Source organism: Numenius arquata, chromosome 7, assembly GCF_964106895.1.
Source record: "Numenius arquata chromosome 7, bNumArq3.hap1.1, whole genome shotgun sequence".
Classification (NCBI taxonomy): domain Eukaryota; kingdom Metazoa; phylum Chordata; class Aves; order Charadriiformes; family Scolopacidae; genus Numenius; species Numenius arquata.
The window spans coordinates 47,984,116-48,011,202 of record NC_133582.1 but is presented as its reverse complement, the minus strand read 5'-3'; the positions used below and the strand labels follow the sequence as shown (position 1 = coordinate 48,011,202).

The following is a 27,087-nucleotide window of genomic DNA, read 5'->3' as shown; positions in this document are numbered from 1 at the left end:
GGGCGGGGGGGACCCGGGTCTGGCATTGAAAAACTGGCATGCTGGAAAGCAAAGCAGCTTTATGTTGTACGCTAGAGCCTTCATGGGCTGGGATGATAAAAATTGTCTGGCACAGCATAGTGCTAGCTTTTGCCAGGACATCACTTATTTTAAACAATTGCATCTTTAAGAAGGAAATAAATGCTAAAATTACAAGAAAATCCCTTGTTCCTTTGCTATCTCTGTATCTTCCCTTGTAATGGTTTAGCTCGAAGGGCTTGGGATCTAGGAAGGAGAAAATGAAATTTTTCAGAGACTGTAAGCCTGCCCCTGAGGCAGAGAGCAAAAGTGAATACAGAGTAGTGTTGAGAGAGGGCACCACATGCATTGTAGTTGGAACAATTTTGTTCGCACTCTCCCCATTTATGTTTTATAGATGCAGCATGTATTTATACAGCAGGAGAATGGGCAGAAGCTTGCACCGTGTACTCCAGGCATGAGGGATGGGATAGCCAGATCCAGAAGTGCATTTGCTGTGAATGCTACTAAAGCTCATCTTCACATACAGCGTCTTGAGAGCATTTTAAGAAGGGATGAGGTTTTCCAAGTGAAAGCTCTGCTGAGAAATCATCACGAGCCAGTGTTGCCAGACAACATGCAATCACTGTAGGTCTGCCCTTGGGTCTGACGTGGTTTAGAGCCCAGTCACACAGTGAAGATGAGCTGAACAAGTCCAGGAGTTTCCTCTCACTCTTTCTCAGAGGCAGGGTGAGATCTGGAGCAACCATGAACCAGTGGCTCAAGTCATGTAGCTCTTCCCTCATTTACAAACCAGAGCCAATGTTCATTTGGAGGGAGGGGAAAAAGGAGGAAAATGAATTCAGGCCTCTCTTGAATGTGGGCTGAGAATTGTCACTAAAATGGAACAAGAGGAGCATCGTTTGGGGTGAAAGTGAACCCAGGCATGGGACATTTCACCCACGTCCTTCTTCCACTTCCAACTCCTGGCAGAGCATGGAAGTGCCTACAGGATAGTCTAAGGCATTGGGCTAGGGTAGGGAGGAGACAGGGGTGTTGACACACAAGGAAGGAGGCTGGGGGGAGAGGCTCACCCCTGTAGGCGGAAGTCATTCATTAAAGCTGTGCATAGGGTTCAATGAGTCAAGAAGCTATTCATTTAAGACGAGGTGGGAGTAAAGAATTTAGTACATTACTTGTGGGGTTTCATCAAAAGCCTAAGCAGAAGTCTGGGAGACAGTAATGTGTGTTTGCACAGTTTGCAGCCCAGCCAGGGAAATCTGGCACAGCTCAGGTACCACAGGGTAGAAATTTTCCAAAAAAAATCCTACTTCTGTGCTCCCCCCTCCCATCTCTAAAATCCATCAAGGCCATTCATAGGGCCCTATAGACTGTGGAGCACAGTTAGACTGTAGGACAAAACACATTTGTTCTTCTGAGCAAAGACTGCATATGTGTATCTGGATGCAAAGTATTGTGGGCTGGAGCTGTGAGCTGACAGATGCACATATGAAGCAGGGCGGAAGGAGACCACCATACAAGCAGAGAGACACAGAGCTTTACGCCTGGTGTAAAGGCTTTAACCCTTCCCAGATCAGGGGGAGTTTAGAACAGCCCTAACCTCCATCAGGCAGTTATTGTGGGTGGAGGTGCTTGTGAGTACCCCATAGGTCTTCTACCCTCCTCCTCCCCAACATTCCCATGCATCCTGCAAGTACATCCTGTGCACCAGGGGCCAGGAGGGACTGATGGATTAAAACCTCACCCCTGAGCTACTTCAGAACAGGTTTATGTCACAAGGCCATTGAGAAGTATTCATAGTGAGAGCCAGACCCTTCCTCTTAGTCAGAACTCTACAAGAGGTAAGTCTGTTGGTTTCAGTCGGATGCTTGTGTTTCTTATTATGGTTTCTAAAAGTAAATCAGAGTTTTAATCTTAGAAATAAGTGATGGGGAAACCTTCCAGTCGTCAAAGTGAGGTTTGACTCAAAAGGGAAGAAAGAACCCAGTTGTTCATAGGCAGCCTCAGAAATCAAAGAAGCCAGAACCTCCACTTCCCCAGCCACCACCTTCGCCAGCGCTGCCTTGGCACCAGGCTCCTCTCCTGAAAATGTGAGTGGGTGGAGCTGTATTTGCAGGCTGGAGGGAGTTCCTGAGCTGTCACGCTGCCAGATTCGGGCTTTGTTAACTGTTGCTTTCACTGTTAGCCGCTGAGATTGTAACAGGAGCATTTTTAATAACATGGGGGGCAAAAATTAAAAAGAGGCCATTAGATTAAGCAGTAACCCTGGGACAATTTGTAAGTCACAGTTAAGAGAGAGATCTGGAAGATTTGCCAAGTTCAAAGGTCTTCATTAATAATGTTCCAGCAGCTGACTTGATGGATTGTCTCCAGTCTGTGTTCCCTTATTCCTTCCACCTTCTCTCCTAAAGACAAATGCTTAAGACAAATCTCTAGATGGAAGGATAGACTCTGTAATAGATTATTTCTTATTACTTAGAAATTGGTTAATAATTTACTAATTCAATTTCAGTGTTTCATCCCCCACTTCAATTAATCTTTAGAATATAAAGTAAATGCTGTTCTTTGTTCTTCCAATGCTAATGAAGAAAGAAACTAATGAGGAGACCTGGCCTTAATACCTTTCTAAAGATGATTTAGCTGCATAGGAGTTAATTTTCTTTTTTTTTCCTCTTCTTTTATTTACTTCTACTTGTTAAACACAAAATACACTCATAAAACTGAAAGCTGTACAAGCTGGTTATGAGCCCAATTTCAAGCGTGTTACACAAGCCTTACTCTAGTAAAATTCCATTTCTTGGCAGAGTGTTAAAAAAATCATGCATACCTATATGCTTCCATTCTGTAGATAAATATTTTATACAAATATTTTATACATACTCAAATAAAACAAGATATAGGAACTTTTGTACAGTGACTCAAACTGCTGTCTACCACTCCGGAATGGTGCTTTAAGATTTAGTAGATGAAGAGTGATTTGTTTCTAACAAATTGTATCTGTGGCTCTGTGGCCATAATGCATTTCAAAGAGATTTTTTTTTTTTTTTTTTAATCGCATCTGTCAGGAATTACACAAGTATAGTCAATCCAGCCTTCTGACATCCCTTCCAGCCCTTTTTCCTGTAACTCTATTACCTTTTGTTTCTTACTTTTCTTCTATTGTTTTTTCTTACCCTATCCCTCCCATCAGCACTCTAGAAATGTTTCCAGCCCGCCTATAGCACCATACCCAGGATGCGCAGGAGTCTGGGATTGATGGCTGCTTGTCTGCCAATGCACAGGTGTGAATTAGGAAACCCGTTCAGATTCCAGCCAACAGACTCCTGTTCTTGCAGCGTGTCATGTCATTAGTGGCAGGGGTTTGGACGTAAGCACTCAGGGCACTAAATGACATGTTCTAGTGCTCAGATGCTTTTTGCCAAGTGTGATTTCACACCTTGGGGAGCACAAAAAAAATATATCTGTCAACAAACCTCTGAATAGCAACACATCTCTGTTTTTACTTACCATAGAGTCCTTTTTCTTAAAAGAAAAATTACGGTAGTAGTGTGTGGTCAGCGTTGATGAGCTTACTTCATGTAATTGCCACTGATGCAGGACGAAAGCAGCCTTTTTCCCCACACCTACAAACTTGCTTAAGCCTGTCTCATTACAGAACAAGGGTAGTACATTAAGCCATTTATAGTAGGACCAGAATCTTGTCCATGCAGTAAAGGGGAGCAAAGGTGCTGTTCCGCATGGGCTCTGCTATGAGCAATCCTATCAGCCAGGACAGGACCCCTCACAGCAGGCTGTTGGCATCCTTTTCCCCTGAATGAGAGCACTCAGACCTGTATCTAGCTGGAATTTGCTTGTGAGGGCTGTGTAAGTGATGGCTGGCTGGAAGTCTATATCCAGGGCTGCTACAGGCCAGCACTCAGGAGCTTTTTGTCTTTGTACAGGGGCAGGAAATTCCCTGTGTGTCTTATTCTCTACTTTGCCCTTGAGCACAAGAGAGGGCAGGGTTTGCTGTATAAAGTTTACTTTACAGATAACTAATTCCATTAAGCAAACGCATCTACACACCACAGAGCAGACCCCCAAATATATTAGAATTGTGAATTGTCCCAGATCTTTGGCAGTAGGGGAGTAAGATTTTCCAAGTGACTGAGTAAATTGATGCCTCCAAAAGCACTGTAAACTGAGCCATTGGGCTTGACTCTGAACTCCCTTTATTCTAGCGTAAATCTGGAGTAAGCCTGCTGAACTCAACAGAGTTATGCCAAGGCAAAATCAGAATCACTCCCCTTGCTTTTTTTTCTTTTACTGTGCTAGCTAATCCCATAGCTGCAATGAAACTGAAAAATCTATATATACAAACTCCATTGGCCAGGCTATCTTATTGTGAAACCTACAGTATACCCCAGCCTTATAAAAAATCATTCAAGTGTGACACTGTCCTCTCTCTTGCTTTCCTGATAAGCAGAGAGGAAGGGCTGCCAATAGCACAGAAACTAGAAGATGGGAAAATAATATTTCACAGCAGGGGAAAAAACATAACTGAATGGAGATCGAGGCAGCTAAATTAAAGAAACCCACAATACCTGGGTAACATGGCCACAACACAACACACGGCTGCAGCAGAGACATTAAGGCAACTAAAAGATTCTCCTGATGGCAATCTTGGAGTTGCAAAAAGCAGCCGCATCTCCACTAATGAATTCCTTCCAAAAGTCGGCTCCTGTCCAATGGCTTGGTTTGAAACAGATTAAACTAGTGAAAAGAATCTTATTGACTTCATCAGTCAGTGCATGAGGCCTGATGAGTTTAAATAAAAGGTAAACTGGTGAAATGCTGTCATGATAAATGAACTCATAGTTTACCAGACTGCAGATAATTGTACTGCGTTGTTTGTCCTGTGTGACACTGTATATTTAGAAGGGTGTCAACTTTCTATGACATAAAAAAAAAAGGGGGGAGGGGGAAGGCATCTTTTGAGGTTAACAGATGTTTAAAACAAAAATAATGGCAGAATTTAGAAGTGGCATTGGAAAGCTGTTAGTCCTGTCTCTGCTATTTGACAAATCTCCAATTTCCTTGCCAACAAATTCCTAGAAAAAATGTCAATATTCCATTTCATTATTAGCTCTTTTTAAAAAATCATTTGAATATGCCTTTCGTATCAGCCCACCCTGTAAAGGCTGCCTGTAGTTTCAATACATAAATCCTGAGATCTGAAATGCAAATCTCATTTTCGAGGACACAGCAATTTGTGTGCAAATCTTCAAAGAGCAATTGAAAAGCTTTTTCTCTGCCTTCCTGACTATACCTGGTAGAGGAAGTACACTTGACATCTGTTGTTCAGTGTCATTTTTTTTTCAACCTCAGTTTTGCAAACAAACCCTTCCAGGGTGTGGTACAATTGCCACCCCAAGTGCCACAGAGCTGTGCAGTTATACTGACACCTTAAATATCATATTCTGTATAGGAGGCATGTCCTTCTGATTTGCTTTAAGCGTATACACGTGACTGGATTCTTACCAGCCATGTGTCTTTAGGGTGGTAGATGTCTTACTAAATCAAGTTTTGTAAAAATATTTTTTGACTTGGGGTATTGTTCAAAAAAAGAAGTTAAAAGTCACGAAACAGGAATTAAATTTCTGCAGTTATATTATTGTGTCCTATTCATATACTAAGGCCCAGTTATGCTATAAGAAGAAAAAGTTCATGTCCAGAGGGCTCCTATTTTTATCATGCCAACTGATGCAATGGGTAGTGGCTCTCAAACTACAGCCACTGCACACCAGTGAGGCTGTAGAGCATTTGCCATGTTACTGGTCCATTGAGAGAAAGCGGCTTCCACAGGCATTTGTAAGGCGCTTCAAGGAATAACCTGTAAGCCTAGAAGAAGAAGAAAATAAGGAGAAGGAACAAACGCAGTGGCATTTGCTGAAGAAGTAGCCACCATAACACCTGGAAGGAAGGGGAAGAAGGAATTAATTGTCCATTTTGTATGCTCAGAGAAGATGAGAGAAAAAATGCTTGGCTGACAGGACACACTGGCTAAAATTCAGGGAATCAGTTGCAGGGTGTTAAGGAAAGCCAGAAACAAGGAAGGGTGTAAAGAAGAAAGGGTGGAAAAGGTTAAAAAGAAACAGAGAATCATGGTCAGACAAATGTGGAGAAAGACAGTGTTTCAGGCTACAGGGAGAGGGAAAGAAAAGGAAATGCCAAAGGGGGAGAAAAGGTGCAATGAATTCTTTGAGAAGGGATCACAAATGCAGCATCAAAGCAAAGTCCTCCTGTTTCAGTTCTAACTCAACGAAAATGATGAATGAAAAGATTGGCAGAGCAACTTTGTTACACCATGGATAAAGTTTCCCAATGCATGTCTGTGCAACAAAAGAAATTATTATATTATGTAATGTTATACGATTATACTGGTATAGTTCCTCATGTGAACACTCTAGAAGTGACTCTTTTTCCAATTTTGACTTATATTGCTCTGAAAAGGTTTTTAGTTGAACTGGAGACTATTTTTCTGTTGGGGCAGGAGTTCACAGGTAGGGTTATGCTTGTTTAACTATATCTATATAGTTGTATTGACGTGAGGGGTGCAATGTGCCTGTGTGGACAGAGCCTGAAATATCTAACTGTCCGTCAAGCCACAGACATGACATTCTTTAGCTTAGCAAGAAGCCACATTTCAAAGACATCTTTTATGATTATATGGGAACAGAGCAGAACACCACAAGGTTACTTAGTAGAAAAAAAGTCTTTTGCAGGTATTCAGAAATGTTTAAGTTTCCTAAGCTTATACTTACATGTAAGCAATAAGATGCTACATGGAAATTTTGTGATCACGAATGTTAGAAAAGATAATGAGAAGAGAAAATATTATGCGTGAAGTTTTAGTCCATGCTGTGAACGCTTCTATAACCTTTGGCATAATCTGAGAGCTGCCATGGCCTATATTGGGAAGAAAAAAATAGACAACAGCATTTAAGAAGTCTTGAAATGCAGGGTTCTCTAATGCTGGAGTTTTCAATAGTATACACCTTTTTGTTTTAACTATGGACTTTACGTGGGAAATGAAGAATGCTTTATCCCTCAATAGATATGAAAAACATACGATTCAAGTGTTAAATGTAAGCAATGGTTAACAATCAGAAGCATGTTCTATTCTTTGCTTCCATGTGCTGGTCAGACAAAAAAAAAGAAGAAAAGAAGTGCTATACGCTGATTTCTCAAGAATGCAGCATCAGGGATCTGTAAAAGTCTGAGTGATTCTATTGCTTCCTTTTGAAGGGCTCTAATAATAAGGAGGCCTAGGGAGAAAAATTGCAGTCGAAGACCATTGAAGTCTTGAACTGTAGTCAAGCCACAGAGTGAAATTACTGAGCCCTGAACACCTCTCCTGATCCTTCTCTGTTGAGAAGAACCTTTGTTAGATGAGGAGGCAGAGGTTGAAAGACTCAATTGAAATCCTTACTAAATACATTTTCTGAGAAGTTAGGACATGTGGATTTTTCCCCCACATGGATTTACAAATCCACAGAATTGGAGCAGACAGGGAATCACTCATTTTTTTAGTAGACAGAATAAACTAGAATAAGAATATTACCAATTCAGCATATGAGCAAGCAAAGCAGATTTTCTTGTACTAACCCATCTGAGCCAGAGTGACACATACTGTGACACTGGGAAATATTTGAAAGGGCAGAAAAAAAGGACTGTAAGTGTAAGTATTATTTATATTGTCTCGGATACTAGGAAAATTACTTTGTCCACGTATTAAATAGCCCATTCAGTGCAATTGGCTGACATTTTATATCTCATTGCAGACCTGCATCTCCACAATGAGTGATTTTCCAGGATACGTCTTCAGAGTTTATGGTTAACCTGTAACATTCTGGTGACCGTATGAAAAATACTATCCTTTTCATCTGAACTAATCAAAGCACCCTACAAAGGCAGAGGCGTAAACTGTGAGCGTACACCATTAATAAGCAACCCTCAGCCATTCTGCTCTCTGACTATTCCGTTGCAAGACAGAGAAAATGTGAGGTTAAGCTTACACCAGGAAAAAAACCTCTCGGGATAGCCGTGCAGGCAAGGCAGTTGTACAAGCAAAATGCAACATCAGGAGGTGCAGTTTGTGCTGGCAAAACAGTCTTTTAAGCTGTTTTTTCCTGGGCTACACCTGGCAATATGCCAGCACAGGAATGTCACAACCTAACCATTTATTACTGTAGTGGAAAGCTTCAACCACAGACTTGGTCCAGCAGCAGCCATTACCATTGGCCATTTAGTGGTGACAAAGAAAAGGCAAACACAAGTTTAAAGTCAGGTTGTAGTTTTCTGCAAGTTAGCAGGAGAAGAGTGGTAAAAATAGCACATTTGCTGCTGTTTGATCCATTGTCTCCAGGAGTCCTTTTGTCTGGGTCATGTTGGCCAACACCTTTCACCTCTCCCAGGGCTCTTGCCAAGAGGAATGCCGTTGTGGGGGAGCTTTCCTGGGCAGAACTGGTTGATAATAGTCTATCTACTGCTTAATCTAGTATGATCACTCCACCTTCTGAGTTTCTTCAGGATCTGCATACTGCTGCCAGGAAAAATGATATGTAGAAATGGAGAGGTGGTCTCCAATAATCAATCAATTTGATTATTGATCAATAAAGCAGCAGTTTCTGTAAACTGAAAAAGAGGCAGAAACAGGAAAAATCCCTGAACCAGGGTAGCATGCAGTGCAAGAAGAGAAAAAGTCAAGGAATCTGGCATACAGCAGTCCAGGGAGCCTGTGCGCAGCAGAGACAGAGAAGAAAAGCAGAGCCAGCTACTGCAAAGCCTGAAGGAAGCACAGAGACCACTGGGGAGGCAGCATTCTGCAGAAAAGCAGATCCATCAGGCACAAAAAGGAAGCGACAGAGAAGTCTAGTGAGTGACTAGGGGTGAAGTCCATATGTGCACCTCTATTTACACTTTGTCTAACTCCTGATTAACATCATTCTCTTCTTTTACAGGAAGGAAAATGAGGGTCAGAAATATGGAGTCACTGCTAGAGGCATAGACAGAGAAAGCATCACATATCTCTCAGTCCTGATCGCTAAGTACTAGCTATAGATGGGGATAACTGAGAAAGCAGTGAATCATCGTATCTTCAAGGTAAAGCAATTTTAAGGCTCAATCTCATCACCTGGAAGCAAGGCAGAAACCCCTGGAAATATATCTCATGAAACTTCTTATGATGCTGTGAAACTGAATTGATCGAAGCATCTTCAGTTTTTCAGTTACCAAAATGAACCAGACCATATACCAGGAGAGGCATAAAAGAATCACGGTAAGATAGGAGCTATGTATAGATATATGCAGCTATGCTTCTCTGCTTAAGCTTTTGGAATTAATTGTCAGCCACTCTTCACATCTGTGGGAGTTCAGCCAGGACTTTAATAAGGCCAAGGCATGTAACAGGTCTCAAGTCTTTCTGCCCACAAGACAGTCTCTCGGCAAGGCCTTCGGAGAGCTCCCAAAGCTAGTCTCAAAAAAAACCAAATAACAGGGATCTGACAATAAGACCTAAACTTTTCCTTCCACAACTAAGTCCTCTTTGGCACTGGAATAAAAGGAGAGGAAACAAATCTTTTTCTGCTTGTGGACCCTGTCATTCCTCTGTAAGGAATTGAAAAAGATATAACTCTAAGGAGTAAGACCTGTATTGTGTGTGAGAAAATTACAGCAAGGGAAGTTGGACTGCCTCATTAAGTTATGGCAAGATAGCTGTGAGCAGGAAACCGAAGGGTGAGCCTGTAAATTCACTACCCTTATATCACATAAATGAGCCACTTGTGTTTTCTCTGTTACGTTTTCTCTCATTTGAATGCAGTTCCTTCCTCTTTTGGCCAAGTTCAGAGTTTCTGCCCAGCTTTATTCAAATAGCTGTGTCATAAGTCCTGAGCTTATCGTAGCTTTTCCTTGCTACCTCACCTTGTATCACAGGGTCACACGAAAAGGACAAAGTGTGTCATCACAGGACTGTGTGAGATATCAGCATGTTTCTGGCTTTGCCGCTGTCACTTGCAAGTGTGACATTAGCAGCGAGCTCACATTAGAAGAGCCAAAGAGATGATCATTTCCTTTCTGCTCCCCACAAAAGGCCTGATGCAAAGCTCACTGGAATTGGTGGAAATATAAGGGGCTTTGGCTCAGACCCAAACAGACCAGCCAGGAATAATGCTGAAAACATATCCAGAGCTGAGATGGTACAAAGGGAGTAATCCCAGTCACCTTCTTTCAGGAAGAGGCTCAGGGTGATTTGAATTGGCTAGCTTCTGTTGTGAATTAAGCTCAAACCCCCAAAGGCAACTTGATTCTAGTCATCTAGCTTTGCAGCCTCCTCCAAACTCAGTCCAGAGGGAAAAGTGACTAATCCTATTCAGTTGCTACTCTGAGCTAGTGCCATCGATTAAAAAAGCTTGGGGCACAGGGAAAAGGAATAATCTGGGTCAGTTTTCCTCTGCAAGTCCGTTGCACAACTTGGCCAAAAAAAAAAAAATAATGTAAGGAGACAGTGAGAGCAAGCACTGATAAGGTGGCAAGCTCACCCGAAAAAGTGCTGTACACTTTACAGAAAAGAAATAGAAGCCGATCAGTGAGGTATTGTCAAAATTCCCAAGATGGAAAGAGATTGGATTAGACGATCCAGTTCTCCTGTTTGCTGGGAAAAGGATCATGTCCTATACTCTTTTGCAGTTCTTCAGTGTCCATGCAGGGCTGAGAGGACAATCATGGGTGGGAGCAACACAAGCTGCAAAAACATTTCTGGGCATAGAAGTCAGCTTCTTGGCTCCCTCTCTCTCCAGGGCTATGGGTACAGAATGGCTAGCACGGGAGAACAGCCCATTGCCTGATCCTAGCCATGACCTAGGAGGTGAGTCATAAAATGGGAGTTGCTACTGTAACAGCTGCTCAAGCGATGACATTAGTAGGTGCTTTCAGCAAACGCATTTTTGGGTAGGCTTCAAAGTAAATAACCACTGCTGCTGGTTATTGTATTATTACTTTGAACAGGGTTACCAAGGATTGTGTGCTGCAGAAAAGGTTAGTCTACAGATAACCCCCTATCAAGGTTATTAACATAATAAAGGAAAAGAGTGTGTGTAACTTTGTAACAATCTTTACATTTTCCCTGACCCCTATTACAGAAGCAGAGGGCTTTCATTATTAATATCAGTTGTCTCATTTGACTTTGGTGCAGGTTTCCTGTGATGACAGGAAAGGGCTGGAGGTTTGTTTGTGGTGAAAGTGAAGATTTTCTGTTTTTAAAAAGCTCTTCCATAAGCAGTGAAATTTGTGAAGCCTGGTCACCTTGCTTTGTGTCTTCTCATCTTCTGTATTTGCCGCCTGGCACGTACGACCATACACCAGTCCCATCCTCCACAGCCCCCCCGGGTTAGTTTGGAGAATGCTGACAGAGCGGCTGGTTGCTGTTAAGAACATAGGAGCTGAGTTCTGCCCCCCTTTTGTCAATGAGGGGCACTAAGTGATCAGGTCACCCGCCTTTATCTAAATGCCAGTTTTCATGAAATTTATTATATGCCTTCAAGGCCGTTGTCAATGGTGGAGATGCCAAAGCTCCACAGTTACTGGAGGGAAGGATGAACATGACTTCTCAAGTGTCATTCCCATAGGTCAAACTAGACAGATTGGCAGTGCTAGCAAGCTGCTTTTGGAGGACAATTCACCAAGGCCTAATATGTAGTACCACAGGTAACAGAAGACTGAAGAGAAGGGTTAGCAAAAAAATAAAACAATTCAAATAAAAAAAAAAAAACACCCAAAGTGTGACACTGCAGTGGAATTCCTTCTCTTGACAGGGTGACTCTCACAACGTCGCTGGTGTACCTATCTGACACGCTGCACTGCTCAACCACACGCAGGCCGGGCAGCAAGTCTGTGGGAGCGTAGGTAGTTTTGGGATTAATCCCAGTGAAATGAAGGGCTGCTGAGATGTGTGCAGAAGACTGAGGAGGGGACTGGGGGAAGGATGAGGAGGGAGAAGCAGCAGACGCAGAGGTCCAAGGAAACAGAGGGGAGGCTGGAAACAGGAAAGGTTTTCCCTCCTTGGGCGTCTCCCCCAGGGGTACCTCTGGCTCAAGGATTATTGGCCATAAATGGTGAAAGATCAGTGCCACGAACAGATTCTAGTGGTGAGCCACAAGAGTGTGAAGCCGCTGTCCCACAGAGGCTTGGCTCAGCATCCCCAGGCAGTCCTGCTTATAGCTGGTCCAAACACACCTTTTCTTCAGGTCCCAAGCGTCACCAAAAGAAGCCATGGGCATCCATTACCGGACCCAACCTTTAGGTTTTTGTCCCCACTCAAGTCTGCCCTCTCCCCCTATGTCGCTATGAAGCGGAGATGTCCAGCCCCGGGATGTCCCCCTGGGCGTGGGTCCGTGTCACCCCTCCGTGCCCCGCCGCTCCGGCGGCCTCGCTTTTGTAATCGAAGCCCCGGGACTCCCAAGGCGTCATGTCGCGACAGCGCCCTGTCGAGGCAGCAGCCGTGTGTGCCTGCGGATCACCTCGGGGTCCTCCCGCGGGAGGAAGGGCAAACATACAAGCTCCTATTCATTATCGTGATGCGCGGTGGTGACAGGCATTGTGTTGTCGGCCACCGAGGACAGCAAGTAATTCCATAGGCGATCCCTCCACAGGCTGCGGAAACCGGCAGCGCGGAGCCAAATTTGCCCCGGGTGAGGTCGGTGGGAATGTTGGTCCCTATTGTCCCTTCGCGAGCGGGTCCGGCATCTCCAGGAAGAGCGGCGGCAGCCCACCGGGGCTGCTCCCCGCTCCCACGCGTGGGCTGGAGGTGGCGTGTCGCTCCGGCCAAATCACTTTTCTCCGTTGGGTGGGCAGGGAGAGAGAGCGACAGCAAAGGTTTCGGGGAAGAAGAGTAAAACGCTTCGCACATACAACACGCCAGCAGCCCAAGCGGCTGAACGCCGCTGCGCCGTTCCCGCAGACGGGATCCCCATCAGGGGACTCGGGGGAAAAAAAAAAAAAAAAAAAAAAAAAAAAAATCGAAAAAAAAAATCCCTAATACTTTTACCTTTGGAAAATTGAAGGGTTTTTTCTCGTGCTGTCGCTGCCAAGCCCAGGATTTTGTTTTCTTTCCCAGCATGCGTTGATGACATCACGAAGTGCCCCTTCTTTGTGTGTCAGTGATGTCACCAAGTGCAGTGTGGGGGACAATGGAATCCTGAACTCCGGGCGAGGGCGAGTGGGAAGCGCCTGCTCCTGCTGTTGGTTCAGGGCTCAGCCGGGGGAGGGAAGGGAGGACACAGCTGCTGCTTTAGGGCTGAAACAGGTGAGAGACGGGAGAGCTGCCGGGGGATCCCTTTCGGCTTGCTGGGGGCGGGGGGGCTTCGGGCTGGGCTCTTTTCTTTTTTTTTTTTTTTTCTCCCCCCCCCCCCCCCCCCCATCGCTTTCCAACTGAGACAGGTGAGAAGTTGCTGCTGCTGCCGGAGGGACAAAGCAGGTGAGGCAGGGGAGAAGCTTTGGGGTTGAAACAGTTGTAAGAACAGGAGGAAAGCAAGCAGCCCCCCCCCCACAAGCCAAATAACCCCCTCTCAGCCTTAAAAAACCAGCAGCCCCGGGAGCTTGTCCCCTCTCCCAGCCACCTGCCTCGGCCGCGGCCCCGTGGGGCTCTCGCACGGAAGCAGGAGCGGAGCCGGGGAGGGCGTTCATCCCTCCCTCCCTCCCGGACACCCCCGCAGAGTACTTTCCAGAGGGTCTCCATTAAAAACTCACCGTCCCCCTCTGAGCGCCCCTTTCTTCCTTCCCCGGCACCCGGGGGAGGTGGGGGGGACCGGGACACTGGGGACTGTGGCTGCCGTGATCCCCCCTCTAGCCCCGGAGCGGGGGCTCCGCCAACTGCTCCCCCCTCCCTTCCAGCCCCCGCTCCGTGCGAGGTGGCGGCGGGAGGCGCCCCGTCCCCGCCGCCCCCCAGCCCCGCTCGGCGGTGGGGGAGGCAGCCAGGGAAGCCATTGCCTGTTTAATAGTTGCTGTTGCAGCACTTCCGCTTCTCTCCCAGCGAGAGAGACACGAGTGGCCAGGCCCAGCCGCACCGAGGAGGAGCAGCCAGACACAAAGGGAGAGGTAGGGGGACGGGGCACCCCCCCGCCGCCCTCCCCGCCGGCCCCGGGGGCAGGGGCGAGAGGCAGGGCCGGCCGCGGCCCGGCGATGGGGCGGGAGGCGGCGGAGCCGGCGGGGCAGGGGGATCGCGCCCGGGGCTGTCAGGTACCGCTGTCCCCCCGGCCCCTCGCCGCCCGGCCCTGCGGGCCCGCGGCCGGGGGAGCTCGGCCGGGCCCCCCCCGGCTCTCGGCCGGCGGGGGCCGAGGAGCTCCCCGGGGGCCGGTGGCCCTGGGAGGGAGGCGGCCGTGTGCCGGCCCCCCCGGCCCCAGTGCTGCCCCGCCGCCGCTCGCCCCGGGGCCCGCGGCTGCCCCCCCTGGCTCCCACCCTGGTATGGCCTGCCGCCCCCCCCCCCCTTCCCCATCCCTACCGACGGCTTTCTCGCCCCTCTCGGGTGCGGACCTGCCCTCGGTAGCCCACCGTGCTCGCCCTCCTCCCCTGTGCCCCTGAGGTGCCCACAAGGAAACCGGGCTGTCTCCCCCCGGCACCCCGCTTCCCCCCTCCCTGCCACCGGCCTGCCCAGGCCCCTTCGCTCTCACCCCTTGTAGGCCCTGGCCCTTCTTTTCCTTCTCTCCCCCCTGCTTCCCCCCCGCCCCCCCCCCCCCCCCAGCACAGACTCTCTGCCCCCGTCCCCCTTTGCTGGTGTGCCCCTCGGTGCAGTGGCCCTCGGAGGGTCCCCTCTGTGCACCCCACTCCCTGCTGAGCTCTTCCCCTTCATCTTCCCCCCCACACCACCCCCATGTCCCTGCTCCCAGGGCCTGATCCAGCAGGCAGAGGCTTTCCCACTGCAGGACACCGATCATCCTTCGGGGTCTCCCTGCTACCCTGTTGCTAGTGATGCCCCACTTCCATTTTAGGGATGGTGATGGTCACCCCCCCCCCCCCCAAGCCCCATCCCTTCCCACCTCCCCCACGTGCCTCCCGGGAACCCAAGGGACCAAAGCTGTTCCATTTTTATCTCCTACACCCCTAGGCTGGATAGTGGTGGGTGGTGATGGCTTCTTGTGTGTGTGCCGTTTGGGGGAGATTAGAAGGAATTGCTTTGAGCTTTCCTGATCCCCGCCGTCGTCCTCGTTCCAGTCTCTTCTCCTGTCGTTTCGCGCTTGCTTTCTGAGAGGAAGCTTTAAAAGTCCCTTTCGTCTTGCTCCTCGGTGTTACTAGTGCAGGGGAGGCTGCTGCTCCTCCTGCTTCGACTGTAGGGCCTGAAAAGGAGAGGGAGACACGAGGACCCTTTAAAAGGAGCGTGACCCAAACACAGAGTGAGATTGTCAGCGGCCTTTCTCTGTGTGTGTTTGTGTTCACTGTTTGTTCCCTACGCCCCATGGTGTCTCCTCTCCAGGTTGGGGTGTGTGGTGGGGGGGTCGCTATGTCGGATGACGATTCGAGGGCCAGCACCAGCTCCTCCTCATCTTCATCCTCCAACCAACAGACAGAGAAAGAGACAAGCACGCCTAAGAAGAAGGAAAGCAAAGTCAGCATGAGTAAAAACTCTAAGCTGCTATCTACCAGTGCCAAGAGGTGAGGCTGCAGTCAGTTTTCTCACTGATTCACTGCATCTTCTCTCCTTCCTCATTTTATTTTGCTCCGTTACCCCAGTGCTCCCTTGCTGCTCCCGTTCCTCATCTCTAACCCTTACGCTCACGAAGCTGCCATTGTCTCACTTTTTTCAGCATCTCTGTGCAGCGTCTGCCCAACTTCACTGCTCTCTGCTCTCTCTTCCTGCATCTTCCTCTGTTCCATCCCAAATATTTTCCTGTCTTTCTTCCTTTGGGCTGTTACTCTGTCCCTCAATTATTCTGCTGGCTCCTCCTTTTTCTGTATTAGCATTGGTTATAGGGGTGGTGTAGGATTGGCATGTAGGACCTGAATTCCTTCTCTGCTACTGGGAGCTGTATGGTCCTGAGTAAGGCATTGCATTTCAACGTGAGTTTCCCCCTTTGTAGGTCGGGGTTGATCTAGGGTGGCTTTCTTCTTTCCAGGACTTCTCTGGGGATTAATTAACGTTTGTGAAGAGTTTTGAGTTTCCTTGCACTGTGGGAGTACACTCCAGTGCAAGTGGTGTGATATAGCCCCAAGTCTTTTCTGCCAAATATGTTACTGTTTTTCTGTCTGCTCATCACTTGCATTGAATTTTCTGCATATGGTTGGTTGGTGACTAGAATAAATAACCCACAGCATGTCCACTTGTGGACATTCTGCTCTGAAATAGTCTTTGCTCACAGCACAGAGTGGGTTGGTTGTTGGTTTGTTGGGTTTTCTTTTTGAGAATGAAATAATTTTTGTTCCAGAATAATGTCTACATGGGGGAGAGATGCCTGCATAGGATAGTAATTCCAGAACAGCTACGTCGGTCAGTTTTCTTCACCTGGGCAGACTGAGAGTCACTCTTTTTTTTTTTTTTTAAAAAAAAAAAAACAAATGGTTACCCTTTCTTATTCTGTGTTTCACCTAAATTCAGCACCATCCTGCTCCAGGGAGCTAAGCTGACAAATGGAAGTTTTCAAGCAAACTTGCAGTACTTCAGTAAGAATAATAAACCATCTCACAGAACAGCTTTGCCAAGCAGCGCAGAGAGGTTGTATCTGTAGGTGTCAAAAGTGACTGGGGTTTTATGCAAATGCCCTGTCATTGCAACTGAGTTGTCTGTGGCTTTGTAGAATTTAGGCAGTTTGGTTATTCCAGATCTCCACTCAGCAGGTTTCCATGGCAAACTGACATAGATAGTGGCAAGCGGTGTTTACGTGTCGTGCCCTTAACTATTTTATAGAGAAGATTGTAAACTGCCTGATATGAAAAGGCTGTGGTTCTCATGTGTGACAAGTGGAAGAGAGGCAGAAGATGCTGGCTGAGTTTAAAGGAGAAGGGAGGCGGACTGAGTGCTGGGTGGGGAAGTCTGGAGGGGAAGCCTGAGTGACAGTGATGGGACTCCAGGGAAGGGGATGATAGCTGGTTGGGCGTTTTGTGGCAAAAGCAGTGTGAGCCCAGAATAGTCTGGGCAGGGAGGAGAGGGTGTTGGCTGAATGCAGGGAAGAGAGGGAGCGGCTGGAGTCCTGAGAGAGGGGACATGGGGATGTTGTTGGCTCTTGAGGGTGAAGAGAGGGGAGAATCGTAGTGGCAGGAGTGTGCAGGAGCCTCAGAAGTAGATATTCACCTTCCTTTAAATATCCTTGGGAATGGTGCAGTTATTCTCTCCCTTGGGCCTGGTGCTTTTTCTCAGGATGATGTTGGGAAGCAGGGGGAGAGAAGGGGGGGAGCCAATTTGGCAATGACTGTTTCTCTCAATCCAGCAAGACAAAATTCCTGTTCAGAGAGCAGTTTCATCTGAGCACTTGGTGCATCACATTTGCAGAGGTTTCCTCTCATTGACGGGCTGGTTGGCAGAGTAAAGCAGACAGTCTTTTCCGCTGCCCCTGTGTGGTTGGCATCTTTATGGCAGCGTACAACAGTGCACCTGTCTGGGTTCAGTGCGTGGTGCCCGTCTGTTTTTCCGACCGTCTCCGTAACAGGGTGCCTGTCCTGCTTAGTGTGTTTGGAGTGGTGGGAGGCTGCAGCTGAGAGTGCCTCTCTCTTATGTAGCGTTGCAAACTCACGGTGACAGTATGTCTGTAAGGCGTACGTGTTAACTGCTGTCCCACACAGTGACTTACCTTTGTTCCTTCTCGCTTTTATTGCCACAGGATTCAGAAGGAATTGGCTGACATCACCTTAGATCCACCTCCCAACTGCAGGTTGGTGTCGATTCCTTCCCTGAGGAGGGTGGGGGAAGGCGAGGGGCTGAATTGTGCTGGTGGGTATTGTCACTGTCCTCAGAGGCTCTGGATGGAGCAGAGGAATGGCTGTTTGTGTGGTTGACAGTACTTTTGTGAATGCTTGGATGACATTAAATAGTTTCCAGGTGGGGGGGGCCTCCAGAGGTTAAATGTGTTTTGATACGAGTTTTCTGTTTGTTTGGGGAGTTGTTTTGGTTTTGTCTTCTTGAATGATTGCATTTCAATCTGTTATACTGCTTTGTGTGTATATTTTCAAAACTGGCCTATAAAGAAGAGTGTGAAAACTTTCTCCTTGTTTGTTTTTTCTGGTTTATAAATCTAATGCCTGACTGCACTAATCTTATTTATATAAGAGCCCTGCCAAGGAAGAAGAGAATAGTAAAATGCTACAAGCTTTTTAGCTCAGAGAGTTCTATTGCGAACATTAACTTAAAGCGGAAGAGAAGCCCGAATTCGTCACTCAGTGGGTGCCCTACAGGAGTACAGATGTTAGCTGCTGAAATAACAAGCAGGGATATTCTGTTGCCCTTTTATAGAGCACCTTGTTTTCAAGTATGTTTTAGAAACGCACCGTTTGTTTAAAACATCTAGCAGGTTGATTTGGTTCATTTCATGGTGGTCCAAGCCTCTTTGCATTTGGAGATGGGACAGTAGTAGTGTAACATCTTTGGTTGTGCTTCTTCATTCAAAAGGAAAGTGGCTTTTGGTCTGATTTGGGTTGGGTGTAGTTGCCAAAGCACAAATCTGTTCCTATCTTCTTGTTGTGGCTAAGGTTTGAGGCCTTTTGATGTTGGTAACAGCAGAAATCAGAGAAAATTCTGTTTATAAATAACTATGTAAGTTGGTCTTTTTAGTATTAAGTTGTCACCCACACCACAAACACACACGAGCCTTTCTGTTGAAGCTTTTTGCTGCTGTTAGTCTTCAGGGGAGCACTGGCACAAGAGTTAGCCTGACAGGTCCAGAGCCACCCTTTCAGTACCAGTCCCAAGGATCATTATTAAAGAAAGGAGGGGTGCGATAAGGCATGTGAGCAGAGGCTTGGGCTGATACTAAGATTTTTGTGCTGTTTGGAAGACAACTGATAAGCTCTGACTTTGTATATATAACTGATATTGTTTTGGTGACAGTGACTACCTGAATATTACGACAGCTTCCAGCTCTTGGGCTGGAGGTGTCTGTCCTGCCTGAATCCTGGCTCTGTGTCAGGATGAAGTCCACATGGTTTCCCCTCCTCCTCCCACCATACCCTGATTTTCACGGGGAAGAAACCCAGAAGCATGGCTCGGAAAGGCACTGTAGCTTGCTCTGTAGATAACTGAGTCTGGATGATGAAGGCACCGGGGCTGCAGTCTGAACTTTGAAAATCTATCCAAAAGTTGTGGTAGTGTATAAGTATGTCAGATTGCAGGCTGCTGCTTCTGAAGGTTTGTGTAAATAAGAACCCTAATTTGTCCTTGTCTCAACTGGCATCATTCACAGGTAAAGATGAGCTGGCAGACTACCTGCCAAAGTAGAATATGGTTGTGATTTTTTTCTTTTTTCAATTGCATAGACCACTGAGAATAATGCATTTCAAGGCCAACATAGTAAGTTTGTGTTGTTTCAGCCTTTATAAATATTTCTAATGGTAAAAATTAGCTCATAGTACAAGTAGTGATGACTGATCTTTGCCCGTAATGCAGTTACAGGTATTCTGCATTCCTTTCGACCTTCAGGTGAGTGACAGTGAAGGCTGGCAACTCTTGCAAATAATACATGAAACTGCTGTAGTCGTTACTGTCTCTTAATATGTTGATAGATAGGAAAACATGAATGGAGGGGGGAGGTGTGTGACCAAAGGAGTTTTGGTATTGCTCATCTTGGGGTGAAGTCATCCTGCTTCAGTAAAGATAGTGCTGAGAGTGAAGGAGAACAGCTCTGCTTATGGCTAACAAGGTTCCAATTGCACAGTCAATCACTGGGAGTTTGCCTCTCTAGCAGCTGGTTTGTAGAAGGGTACACAGGTGCCGATTGCCACAACAGTGAGATGAATTTCAGCTATCGCAGTTATGGGGAAAGTTCACCTCTTGTGGAAAAAGAAATAGAAATAGTCAATTTGAGAGTGTGAGGAGATTAAGCAAGTGAGAGATTCTAGTTGCTGCGTGATGTTTAAGGTTGCCAAAACTTGCTCTGGGGAAGCCTGCTAACAGTATCACTGCTTTCCTTTATTACTTTTTTTTTCCCTTCGTATGAACATTATTAGCATGCTGTGAGGGAAGTATTAAATACATAGTTCCAGAACTTAGTTTCAATTTCTTGCCTTCATGACTTTGCTTATCCTCACCCTTTCTTCTGACCTCCAGCCCCTCATCTCTCTGCTGCCTTTGTGCCCCTACAGATTTTTTTTGGGTGTCACTGGAGGGGAGGGCAGCCCTCTCCTTATAGGCCCCTCACTCTCTCCTGCAAGAATAATCTCAGAACTTACATATTCAGGGAGCTATATGCGTACCGAGTACTGCCTGTTCTGCTGTCAACTTCAGGGGTGCCAAAGTCTTAGAAGTCACGTTCGAAAATGTGCATCCAAAACTGTGTCCTGTGTTATGTTGGAAATGTCATATTCTTTTTTTCTACTGGACATTTGGTTTTATACCCCTCGCCGCCCTCTTAGTATTTTCCCCTCTTCTGTGCCATGCCCAGTGTTTCATAGCAGTTCGTTGTTGACCATGCTTTAATTTTTGGCCTTGTTGCAAAGTGCTGTTCTTCTTCCAGTCTTATTGCAGCAATGGGAGTTCAAGATATTTAACACATCCCAGAGCAGCTCTGCATATTGAAAGAAAAAGCTTTAGGTTGTAAATGATTTTTAGTAAGAACTGTTTTATTTTTCTTCTTATAAAACACCACATATAAGATGCAATTACAAATAATGAAAACCATTTGATATTTCAAACAAAATAGCTTAAAAACAAATGAGTTTCATTTTTATTTTTGTAGCTTGCAGTGACGGTATTTTCATGAGTGTAACCCACAGATCATCTGTGTTTAAAAAAAAAAAAAAGCCAACAAAAATCTGAACCCCAAGCACACTCAACACCCTGTGATTGAGCAGCTGTGTGGGTTTTACACATATGTGGGTAATATGAGGGGAAGTTTATCCCAGAACTTCCTCTCCCCTCAGTGGTCTCCTTGCTTCTGGTTTTCCATAGCTTGCCTGTGTCCCCCAGATGCTTACCTGTGCTTGTCTCTCATTAACTGCTTCATCATCCCATATAGTCCCTTTGCCCCTCATGTTTCCCTCCTCAGGCTGTGGTTTTGATATTACTCTAACTAGTGCAGTTACTTGTACAGAGGTGTGGGGTATGTGCATGGAAATGCAGTATATGTTTGGCCTACATTTAAAAAATATTTTTTTTTTTTTATCTTTTCAAAAAAGATGTATTTAATTCACGTCACAAACTTGTGGATACCCAATGGAGGCAATGCTGTCCTCATAAGTGTCCTAGTGTAGTATGTGTGTAGCGTTTGGCTACTTCTGGATGGTTCTTGCCCTCTTCATCTTTTTCAGTAGGCTGGCGCTCTGAAGGTCTTTAATTTTCTGTTGTCTGCAAGATGATTTGACTCCTGATATTAATACCGAGTTATGAAAGTTAAATGTGGCTTTCAAGTTCAAAAGGTGGTTAGTGGTTCATATGAATTGGAGAATAACTGTTTGGACCTGAAGTATTTAAAATCCTTTAAGAGGGTACCCGGTGATTTCTTTTCCTACTTTGTATTATATCAGAAAGTTATAACGTGTTTTAGAACTCAAAGAAGGTGCATAGAAACTTTGGACTTTTGGGCTTCTCTATGTATTGGTGGTAGAGAAGTATGTCATGTCTTTGCATTGGATCATGGAAGTCTGTGTACATGGGTGTCAAAATATAGTTCCGTCTTGCTACATAGTGAGACCTGACCTTTGTTTGTAGGTAACACTTGTGAGTATTGTGCCCAAAGCTTTACTTCTGTCACTGTGACAAGGTTTCCAAAGCTTTAACAGAAGTTAATTGAAGCTTTATGTCATTTATTTGACCTCCACATCTAAGCATCTCCTGATAGTAAATCTGCTAATTGCTGTGAGGTTATGAAAGAAATGTTTTTCCCCATTTTAGGGATGGGGAGCTGCAGCACACAAAAACCAAGTGACTTGTCCAAGGTCACGCAGGAAGTCTGTGGCAAAGTGGAGAAATGAATGTAAATCTCCTTTGTTTCAGGCTAACTCGCAGCTGAGCCGTTCTCCTGGAACTGTGTGCGTCGGTTGCGTTATGAACAGGCCTTTGAATTTGTGCTTTATTGGGTGTCTGGTATTGACTGTATGTAAGCATGGTAATTTAATGTTATTTTTCCCATCTGTGTAGAGGGACCAAAATGGATATTAGCTAGAATTAATGTTTTTTAATCTTTCTTACCCAAACTGAAACAAGTTTGGCTCCACATGGCTCATTTAAGTCCATATAGGCAAGACCAGCTGTTATTTAAATAAAAATTATTTTAAAATCTTTACTGAAGGAGGCTTTTGCCTGCAAGGCTTACCATCCCTTCAGAGTGAAATGCTATCGCAAATTCATTATTTAAATAATAATAAAATACAGTTGTGTTTCCTGGCTCTTTCAGCCCATTTTTTGTACATTCACAGAATAAGGACCAGATCTCCCTCAGAGTCTTGGGAAAGTTAACTGTCAGCACTTAATAAATATATGTATCAGTATAGATAGTGAGGAGGAGTGCTCTCTGCTATAAAGTGTGGAATATTCATAGTTTTCAAAACTTTGCAATGTGGAATTAAGATTTCTTGGTTAGAGAGAAGTCTGCAGAAAATGTGTGGCTCAAAGGCTGTTTTGAACTCAATAGTTTCATATTATAATTAATGTATTTCATCTACATACCATGAAAGTCTGGCATTTGTTTTGATTACACTTGTTTTTATGGTGCTTGTAATTTTTTGCAAATGTATTTTCTCAATACCTCCAACTCCAATAATGCTTTAAGTGTTTTTGCTTTTAAATCAAGTGTATTATCTAAGGATGGATTATCACTGTTAAAAACAACACTGACATTATAGTTTATTATTTTCATACTTGGAATAGTCCTTCCTGAACTTAACTATATTATAGCATAAACTTTGTGGTCTTACATTTTGTAATTAAAAAGCTTAATTTTGGTATGACCCTTTTTTTTTTTTTTTTTTTTATATGCACACTGAAATTATTAGATCAAGAATGACACAAATTCTGGGGTTTACTTCCTTGTAGAAAGAAAAAATGCAGGTAATATTTAATGAAAATTGTCAGCTTACAAAAGTGGGTTTAGCACTTTTTTTCTTTCCCCCCCCATCCTTCCTGTTTCTCTGAAATGGGAGTGTTTTTTGTGAGAAGTTTCCAGCCATAGGATAGGAAGGACCTTCATAATTAATGCTGTGTGTAGTTGAAAAATATCTTTTGTCATATAAACTGCCAGTGGTTCAGCATTCCCTCCCCCCTTTGTTTGGCACATGATCCCTGGAGAAATAACTCTTCCTTTTGAAACAGTGTATTAACTAATTTAGAGATCCTCCGCAGCTGTGGATGGTGTAGCTTGCAAACCATAAAAATAATACCGTTTCTACACTCGGTGAATTCAAAGTACGTGTAGGTAGCAGCTCCTGCAGGCGAAGTCCTCTGCTTGACAGACAATAGCTGCACAGGAGCAGCTTCTTTACTGTGGATTGATTAGTTAATATTACAGGAATTCACCTTTCTGAAGATATTCCTGGTTTTATTTTTTGACTCCCTTTTAAAAATCAGAAACGTGTTAATGGCCAGGCTCCTCGGACACCGTGGCAGGAGCTGGCTGATGCTGTGGTAGATTTTGTTTGGCACATCCTGGCTCAGTAATTCCCAAATGAACTGCATTCTGTGCTCTTGCATGCCAAACATCAGAACGATGAATCTTGAGAGCGGCTGTGAAATTGTATCATGGCTAAGAACAAAGAGGATTGAAATCCCTTCTGTGTGCACTTTCTTGTATACCACTTAATTTTATTATTTGACTTTCAGCTTCGCTGCCCTTGGAGGGCACTGTGCAACTGTTTTTATGATACTACATATATGTTTTATCTGACAAAATTCTAATATTTCCTCTTGGTTATGCAGTCTTTAATTTAGTTTCATTTCCGTTGTATTCCAGCTCTGCCTGTCTAGATTTTTATATTGGATATGTGTATAGCAGCAGGTTATATGTCTGGTTTTATTTTAAGAAGAACTCATGATACGTGTATGGTACTTTATAGACATAAATAGGAAACACTGTGTATGGAGTATTTATACTTTAAAGGCTTGAATCTGTCTTGTCTTTTTATATGAAGACAAAATTATCCATGGAGAACTGGCTAGTCTAGGGGATTGAGAAAGTGATAGGGGACGGTTTTGTGTTTGAGGATTTCCACAAGGGCAGGTTGCTAGTGACTGAGAGCTTTGTGGTTTCTGAAGAATGGGTTGGTCTTGAGAGCCGATAAGATGCCATCTGACACGATGTTAACTTTGGCCCCGCTGTCGACGGGGGTTGTGCTGGGAATGGAGACAGAGCTCGCCTGCACCAGTACAAGTTATGTCGATGGATTGGGGTTATTGATGAGTTAGGGCATAGCAAAACTTCTGCAGCCTTTGCCTGCGCTCTTCTGTAATTGTACATGAAAGACCAGCCTTCCCTGCAGCACCTCTCTAAAAGTATTTAATGTTCTAAACAAAAAGAAGATATTATTTAATGTGAATGGGTTAAGAGATTATCGCACATCTGTGCAGACTTGCACACCACATACAAAGTTAAGAGCTATGCCTTCTCCACCAAAGAAAGTGCTTTAAACTAAGTAAATTAATGATGTAGTTTAGTCATTACAGTAGAATCGTGCCAATCTGTACATTTATTTGAGTGAAATAAGTTTATACTTATTTTTCCCTCTGAGGCTTAACAGAGGAGGTCTAAATACTGACTTCATTATTTTACCAGATGAACTAGAGAACATGTATTGTCAAGTACTATAAATAAGCTACAACTGTCAAAATAAACACTGTGCGCTCTGGAATTCAGAGGGGTTTTCTTCTTTCTTTTGCCAATTTGCAAATCTCAGCAACATGCAATTGTGGAAAGTTTAATGGTTACTACTACAGTGCATTTAGTATGTATTTTCTGTGCATGAGGGGCTAATTGACGTTGCCAGGAGAATATATCACAGATCTGTATGCTTACAACATCCAATGTGCAATCTTTTCTTTTTTTTTTTTTTTTTTTTTTTATTAACCTGGACTCCCTGGGATGGGAGGTGGTGGGAGAAAAGGAGAGTGGGGCATGCAGATTGTAACTCAGGGCAGATGTGGTGTTTGATTCCCCCTACTCCCTCCAATCTCTTCCGTGATTTCACAAGTGAAAATATAGATCAGGTAAGATTAAGTTGAGCTGTTCGGAGAACTGGGTCCAGGCCAAGTTTTGGCAGTTCATTTGTTTAAGAGAAAATACAAAGTAATTGGATTAAAGAGGCTGTACGATTAATGATGTAGAGTCCTGTTAAATTTCTTTGCTTGTGTGAATCAGTGCAGAATTCAGGTCTTGATTCCTCCAGGGGCTTCAACTTTTACAGTCAAAAGTGAGTGTAAACCAAATCAGTGTGTTAGCAGATGTGTTTTGCACTTTCTTTGTATTGGTGTAAACGATTCTTTAAGAGATTTCTCATCTTTCCCTGTGGAGCTGCTGGAATTGCTGGAAACACAGGGAATCTTAAACTGGTGCTGAGTATTGTAAAGGCAATAGTAAATGCTCTGGGCTAGAGGAGAGGTGCTTCCTGGGGCAGGTGGGCTGCTAATATTTAATGCTCTTGCCGCTATGAGTATTTGAGCAATAGATTTTTGCTGGTGAGCTAATTCCAGTGTCTGTTAAGGAGAAATCAAGAGAGAGGTCTTGGGGTCTCTTTCTTTCTGTTGATGCCTAGGATCCAACAGAGAGGTGCACGCACAGGAGTGAAAAGACCCACAAACATTAAAAATTAATTCTGAAATTGAAGGTATCTTTTCACAATAGCTGAATTGATGAGAAGAAGAAAAATACTTCTGGTATGGACTCAGAACTTTGTCAGAGTTATTGGAGACAATAGCAAAGCTCCAGGGCAGTGGGGATTGTTATACAAGGAAGCCTGTCAGGATAACTGTCTCAAAAGTTTTACATGCAGTTTGAATATCTTCACTGAAATTTTAGGGTGCTAATTTAGGTCATCACTGTTATAGATCTGTCATATATTTGAAATTTTCAAGTGGACAACTTCTAGAAAGTTTCAATGTGTTATCTGGTATTCTGAATAAGTGTAGACTGCTCTGAGAAGTGGCCTATAAATGGTGGAGAAAGTGCGATATATTTAATTACAGCCATGTTTAACTGTTGCAGAAGGTTTTGAAAGATTGCTGAAATGCATACAGTTGTAATGACATAGTTTTAAAGCAATTGTATCAATACTATAGTATACCACAAAAGGTCATTTCATCGGAAGTTTCTGAGCATACTGATTGTTGTAATACAATATTTGAATATTATTTCCTGTATGTCTTGATAACCTTTTTAACGGAGATAAATTTAGTGATGCATACAAGCATTTATAGTTGGTATCCTCCTTGACTTCCTTGTAAGTTGTTTATCAGTAAGAATGGTAGAGTTTTGGTTTTGATGGAGTAATTCTTAATTTGAGAATCTCATCATATATTGTGTGGCTTCTGATAAAAGTATTTGTGCTTATTTACACTTGGGGGAATGTGGGAGGTAGGGAAAAGACTAAAAGCTTTAAATAGCTGTATCAAATAAAATTTCACAATGTCACGAATCTGACTACAGTTCTCCATTGCATCAAAGCTGTGGCTATACTTTCCTTCCTATCTTAATTTAAACTTCAACAGCACCCGTGTGATCTAGGAAACCAGGCAAGAGGACCTACAGTAGCGACAAGAGTGATCCAGGAGACTTGGAATGTAACTTGGAAGTGTAAGGCCTTCAGCTGCTCTACTGCTTCTCTTCTAGTTACATCTAGTGACATTTTAATACATTCTTTAAAATAGCATTTTTGCCTTTTTTTTTTTAACCATCCTCTCACTCCCATTATGAG

General features: G+C 44.5%; 1 protein-coding gene across 5 annotated transcripts in view; it reads left to right on the top strand.

The window, feature by feature from the left end:
- Positions 1-13,180: 13,180 nt before the first annotated feature.
- UBE2E1 (ubiquitin conjugating enzyme E2 E1) overlaps positions 13,181-27,087 on the top strand; it is a 45,920-nt gene continuing 32,013 nt past the window's right edge. Inside the window, exons 1-3 of one of the 5 annotated variants that reach the window (XM_074150123.1) lie at positions 13,181-13,360; positions 15,524-15,702; positions 17,862-17,912. In XM_074150123.1, the coding sequence (XP_074006224.1) occupies positions 13,181-13,360; positions 15,524-15,702; positions 17,862-17,912 (410 nt within the window). Of the gene's footprint in view, positions 13,361-14,040; positions 14,152-15,523; positions 15,703-17,861; positions 17,913-27,087 lie in introns of those variants that run through there. The other 4 variants (XM_074150127.1, XM_074150126.1, XM_074150124.1 and 1 more) reach the window with 4 other exon arrangements.